The 6,212-nt window shown below is 38.3% G+C and overlaps 1 protein-coding gene across 1 annotated transcript; it reads left to right on the top strand.

Annotated features, from left to right (window-relative positions):
* The first annotated feature begins 22 nt into the window (after positions 1–22).
* LOC118797785 (GTPase IMAP family member 9-like) lies at positions 23–5,435 on the top strand. Its single transcript, XM_036557048.1, has 3 exons — positions 23–231; positions 2,342–2,394; positions 3,611–5,435. Exons 2-3 carry the CDS (start codon positions 2,388–2,390, stop codon positions 5,077–5,079), a joined length of 1,476 nt encoding a protein of 491 aa, XP_036412941.1. The 5' UTR covers positions 23–231; positions 2,342–2,387; the 3' UTR covers positions 5,080–5,435.
* The last annotated feature ends 777 nt before the right edge of the window (positions 5,436–6,212 follow it).

Raw genomic sequence — 6,212 nt, 5'->3', positions numbered from 1 at the left:
CAGAAAAAGTGAAAATAGAAACAGCTTTGAGAGAATAAACAGTGACAAACCACACCCAGTTATGTACAGCAACTCATCTCCTTCCAGCCTGAATAAAAGTGAGAATAGAGCACTTTCGGTTCCATTACCTGCTCTGTTTCTCAGCTGAGACGACTCTCATCACTCTACTGAGACCCACTACAGACCTAAAGACCTCCTTAGTAGTGACCAGCGACACAGTTGTTTCCCAAGGTAAGTTACTTCAGATACAGTTACACAGAGCCGTAAATGTCCATTTACAACAGGACATCAACAACAGTTTGACTGTTAATCTAAAATGCGGTGTAAGAATCTGTCATTAGGACATTTTTAAGATTGCAGCAGTAGCTACAACATGCTGGATTGTGTACATAGTAGAAGATTAAATTCTGCTCAGTGAATCAGGTGGATCCACAGCACTGTTTGTACAGGAAGCCTTTTCAGATGTTCTAATTCATACAGATTTACTCAAAAGAGCATTTAAAGTATTCAGCCTGATCTCATTAAAAACAGGTCAGTCTTATGACAATTAGGCAAACAAACACTTAATTCATGTTCAAGACAAGCACTAAATTAAATGTCTTATATTTATTGACTTGTACTCAGAAGGACACTGTATTATCATGGTCAAACAGTGCCCACTATAATTAAAGAGTAAATGGAATCTGTCAATGCATTTTAAAAAGGAAATGCACTGACACACGAAAGTGTGATTCCTGAACTGTCTGTAACTGCAGTTAAATTAGCCAGAATTCAGCTACAGGAAACTGCATGGAAAATATAGTGGAAATAAAACTGGACTTGAGAAATTAAAGCACAAGGCCATGAAAACCTTCTTCACAGGACTTTCCCTAGAAACAAGCTACAGAACAGGCAGAACATCACTCCACCAACAGGAATAAACAGCTAATTGAAATCATTAGAATATCTGCTGGTGGGTGGTCTTCAACGCACCGTCCTCATCAGCTCACTTTAACCACACCTATATGAAACAAAAATATCATTTTTCATCTCAACACTGAAAACAAACCAGGTATCAGTGTTCTTTACTGATTTGGTTCCACAACCAGAATGGAATTTCATACCTACACTAATATTAATAAAATTTTTACATATCTTTAATTAAAGTGTGTTCTAAAAAGTCCTGATGTAAACTGATGTAGTAAAAGTGTAATAATAATTAATAAACAATAGATTAATCCAGAGCTGGAAAAGCTTTGTCCCACTGCTAGAATTTTTCAGGTACTGAGCCAGAAGCCTGTGGCTAAAGATGGTGCTGTGGAGCATAAAACATACGTTCATTCAAGGTTATACAGGCAAGGTTATATAGTGCCCTCCAGAAACATTGGCACCCCTGGTAAATATGAGCAAAATGAGCTGTAAAAAAACATTCTTTATTGCTTTATTTTTTCGTTCATTCAAAATATGAATTTTGAATTTTTAAATATTACATATTTATTCCATGATGAGATATTTTTAGTCATTGCACTCCAATTAAAGGTTAGAGGTTTGGTTTTTTATTGTCCTTTTTGCTCATGTTTTCCAGGGGTGTCCATATTTGTGGAGGACAAATATTGCTTTATAGTGCTACTAAGATTTAGCACAGCATGTTTCCTTCTACAAAACATCTTATTTAATTAATTAATGAATGAATTAATAGTATTGTTTTATTTAATTATTCAACTTTTGCATGATTTGAAATGGAAATATTATTATAAGTATTCTATAAGAAAGCACTGAAAGAAATGCTCACAGGGGAGGGGCACATGGCTCGATTTAGTCTATTTTTTGGTAAGCTGTTGATCCCAACTTGATTTTAAATAACTAACTTAAAATGATCCAACAACAATACAGACGTACAGTACTGGAAGAAATGCGCAGTTTACCAAATGAAAATACGTCAGTCTAACTTCCATCCTTCCATCAGCAGTGAGTCGACATCATTACTACAGTAAATATGTTTGTCGTGAGACTTTTTTAATCTTTCATGATATTTTGACAAGCATTTTCATTTCAGTATGAAGAAAACAAAGTTTATAACAAAAGTTTATAACAATGGGATCAAGCAGTCAGGAAATATGACACAGATTAACACTTGGCAGAACAAGGATGAAGGCACATGAGAAGATCTTCAAATGTAAAGGAGTGCCCTTAAGGACAAAGATCAGGCGTCTCATTTATAAAAGATTCACACACATGGATTTGATCTTAAAATGGCTGTACATGAAAATTCTATCCTGATGAATAACTTTTGATGTTTGACTTTTGTACAGTACAGTATGTGTTATCATATTATCATTATTGTTTATATTGTTAATTACAGACTTAGAACTCACAGGGGAAATTCAAAAAACTGACTCACTCCAGAAATGGATGGTAAGTTTTAGATCCACTACTGCATTTTTGCTGTGTTCAGGATCAAATGACTAACATCCAAGTTTCTCCACTGGACTACAATTACAATAAGAACTTCAAACTTTAACTACTGACCAGAGAGAATGGGCAAATCTCAACTCACAAATTATGATGGTTTGATTAGGTATTCTTTTCTGCACTTAAGTAGCATTTTGTAAATCATATGGATTTTTATCATTTATCAATGTACTTGTTATTTCAGTGGTTCAGTTTGCTCAGGCAGCAAGTGCTTCATCTTCTAACTGATGAGACTGCATGATTAATTGTATTTATGTCAAAATTTCTGTTTGAAAGAGTGCAATTTTACTGACGTCCTCCATTATTATTTAATTATTACTTACATTCTCCAATATTATTGTAAACTGCTAGTCTGGCACACTACATTCAGAGATGTCAGAGTGCTGGTATTCTTGGCCAAAAAAAGTCCTGGAGCTTAATTGAATAAAATCAATTTAAATTGCAATCACAATATTCATCAGAAAAATCACAATTAGACATTTTCTGTAAATATTACAGGAATTTTAAGGAATCTAAAACATAAAAATAAAAATGATTATTTAATATCAGTATGTGTTGTCACTTACATTCTATCATGGCCCACTGGAAGCCTATGTGCTAATAAGGCCTTTCAACAACTGGAATATAATTGAATATGGTATGTTTTTTTTTGTTTTTTTTTTTAATTTTACCAGATTTTCTCCCCAATTTAGTCGTCTCCAATTCCACCCGCTAGTTAGGACTCCCCCAATCACACGATGCTATCAACGCTAGGAGGGTGAAGGCTAACACAGGCTTCCTCCGAGACCTGTGAAGCCAACCACCGCTTCTTTTCGAACTGCCGCTCACGCAACGTCACTGGACAGCCGAACGCGCTCGGAGGAAAGCGCCAACCGCCAGATCTGTTACGTCAGCTAACAGACGCCTGCGCTGACTAGCATCGCGCTGAGTGATGGGAGAAGGAGGGGCCATCCTACCCACCCAGAGAGAGCGAGGCCAATTGTGCTCTCTTGGACTCCCGGCTACGGACGGCTGTAGCATCACCAGGGATCGAACTCGCGATCTCCTGATGATAGGGCCAACATTTAGACGGTTGCGCCACTCGGGAGCCGGTATGTTTTATGATGTCTAAAAGAAATGAGAAATGCTAGAGTAAAGAATGTGTTTCAATGCTTTTCAGGAAAAGATGAGCTGAGGATTGTACTACTGGGAAGAACAGGAGTTGGCAAAAGTTCTGCTGGAAATACAATTCTTGGAGAGAAAGTATTTGAAACAGAATGTTCCTTACAAAGTAAAACACACATTTGCAAGAGATATGAAAAAGAAATCAACGGCAAAAGAATTGTTGTTATTGACACTCCTGGACTTTTTGACACGGACAGGTCAGAGAAAGAACTCAAGAAAGAGATAATATCGTGTCTCATAGAGTGTGCACCTGGCCCTCATGTCTTTATTGTAGTGTTGGAGGTAGGGAGATACACAGAGGAAAACCAGAAAGCAGTGGAGAAGTTGATAAAATACTTCACCAGTAAAGTGTTTCCTCACATGGTGATCCTTTTCACCCATGGTAATGATCTTGGACAGAACATGAGAATCCACAAATTCATAAAGCATCTTGATGTTGAAGGCAACACGAGCAGAAAGCAACCCCTGAAAGATTTCGCTGAAAAATGTGGAAATCGGGTTTTTGTCATTGACAGCGAGCACTGGGACAAGGACAGCAGAGTGTCAGCTGTGATAGCTGAACTAAAAAAGCTCAACATTTCTGAAGAGATTCTGCAGGAGATTAAAAATAGGCAGTTGAACGAAAGAGATGAAACTCCATGGCTCAGTATATTATCAGATCAAGCAGACAGTGAAGAAGCAGAAGGTCAGTACGAAAGTGAGGAGCAAGAAATGAGAGAATATCGAAGCAATCAATTTCAACTCACTCAGTTAATGAAGAGCATAGATAACATAACTAAAATAAACAAAGAACCCTACAGAAACAAAGCTTTGGAAGCGATCGGAGAGGCCATTAAGGAAGAGATTGACAAAATAATACAGGAGATGAAGGATGAGGGGAAGATCAGAGATGTGACAGAGGTGGATATGGTTGTAATCAGGAGGCGAGCAATAGAGAGAGTGAGAACTAAGTTAGAGAGACCGTTGGCTGGTGTAGCTACAGGAATATTACTTGGAGCTTTGCTGGGAGCTGGAGTTGGAGTAGCAGCACCTGTAGTGTTAGTAGCAGGACTTATAAGGGCAGGATATAGAAAGGCAACTCGTCAAAGACCACAAGCTGGAGCTGCACCAGTGGAGAGAGCAAATGTAAGAGCGGGTATTGCTGCTGCAGGTGTTGGTGTTGGAGTAGGGGCAGGTGTTGAGATTTTAGGAGCTACTATGGCGGAGGCAGCAGTGCTGGGTGCAGGAGTTGGAACTGGGATAGGAGCAGCAGTTGGAGCTGGAGTTTGTCTTTTGTATGGAGCTAGGAAAGGTGCAATGTCAGGCTATGCAGCGTCAAAGACATCTGACAATCCAAATCAGACAGCAAATAAAGTGGTCCAAGCTTTAAGAGACGATGCTAAAGATGTACTGAAAGCATGCTGGAATTTGGAAAAACCTGATGCTGGAGATGAAGCTGAGGAACCACTTGTTCAGAACAATTAAACAGCAGTCAGTGTTTTAATGCACCTGTCCTATGCCTTCATTTTTACAGTCATAAACAAATACAGAAAGTTTGGAGAAACAATCAAGCTTGTAAAGGATTCTTGTCACTGTAGAATTGACAGTTAGTTATTTTTTCTAAAAAAAAAAATATTTTAATGAAGTTTTTTTTTTTTTAAATCAACTGCTGACAGTTTTGGCAGGTTGGTTTATTCTAACAGAAACAGGTACATTCCTGAACTTTAACCTTATAATCATAAACAAAACTCCATAAATTCAGAAGATAAAGATTATGTTTTTCAATTGAATATTGTATGTCTCATATGTCTGTGAAATTGGTCCAATGATCAGTTCTTTGCGGTGTCATATATATATATATATATATATATATATATATATATATATATATATATATATTAACCCCTGTCTTGAAATGGTCATAAGAAATAAACTCTGGACAGTGAGTCTCTGGCGCTGTTTTTGTTTAAGTTGACTGGCCTGATCTGATCCCTCCCCACCTCTCCGCCCTCTCTCTGTCTTGGTGTTTGTCTTTAACTGTGAGAGGCTGTTTAGCTGTTTAACTTTAACTGTCAAATGAAGTAATAATTTCTGATTCTGTATGAAGTGATCAGCGTGATTACTAGTGTAACACACACACTTTCTGAGCCACTTGTCCTTCTGGGTCGTGGAGGGAGCTGGAGCCTATCCCAGAGGTCGTTGGGCGGAAAGCAGGATACACCCTGGACTGGTTGCCAGTCCATCACAGGGCAGGGCAGGCACACAGACATATACATTCACACACTCACATCTAGGGGCAATTTAACGTGTCCAATTGGCCTGACTCCACACAGAAAGAACTCTGGTCACCTGGCCAGCAATCAAACTGTGAGGAAAATTCTTCTTAAAAAATCACCCCACTGGTTGTCTTTGAAGTTTTATTCTTGCAGCAAGGGAGCAAACTACATGCAGTACAGAGTCTGGATGCAAATGCTCAGAGCATTTTTGGGTGTGCTCTGTTTTTATACTTTCAGAGATGTTCATCTCAGCCTCAGACGTTGGAACTACACCCAGTTTCAGTTATGTTCTTAACTGACACATATCCTGTTCATCATGTAGTTTGCTCCCTTGCGTTGTGT

This window comes from Colossoma macropomum, unplaced genomic scaffold (assembly GCF_904425465.1).
Source record: "Colossoma macropomum unplaced genomic scaffold, Colossoma_macropomum, whole genome shotgun sequence".
NCBI classification, from domain to species: Eukaryota; Metazoa; Chordata; class Actinopteri; order Characiformes; family Serrasalmidae; genus Colossoma; species Colossoma macropomum.
The sequence above is the reverse complement of the archived record's forward strand: the minus strand, read 5'-3'. Positions and strand labels throughout refer to the sequence as shown.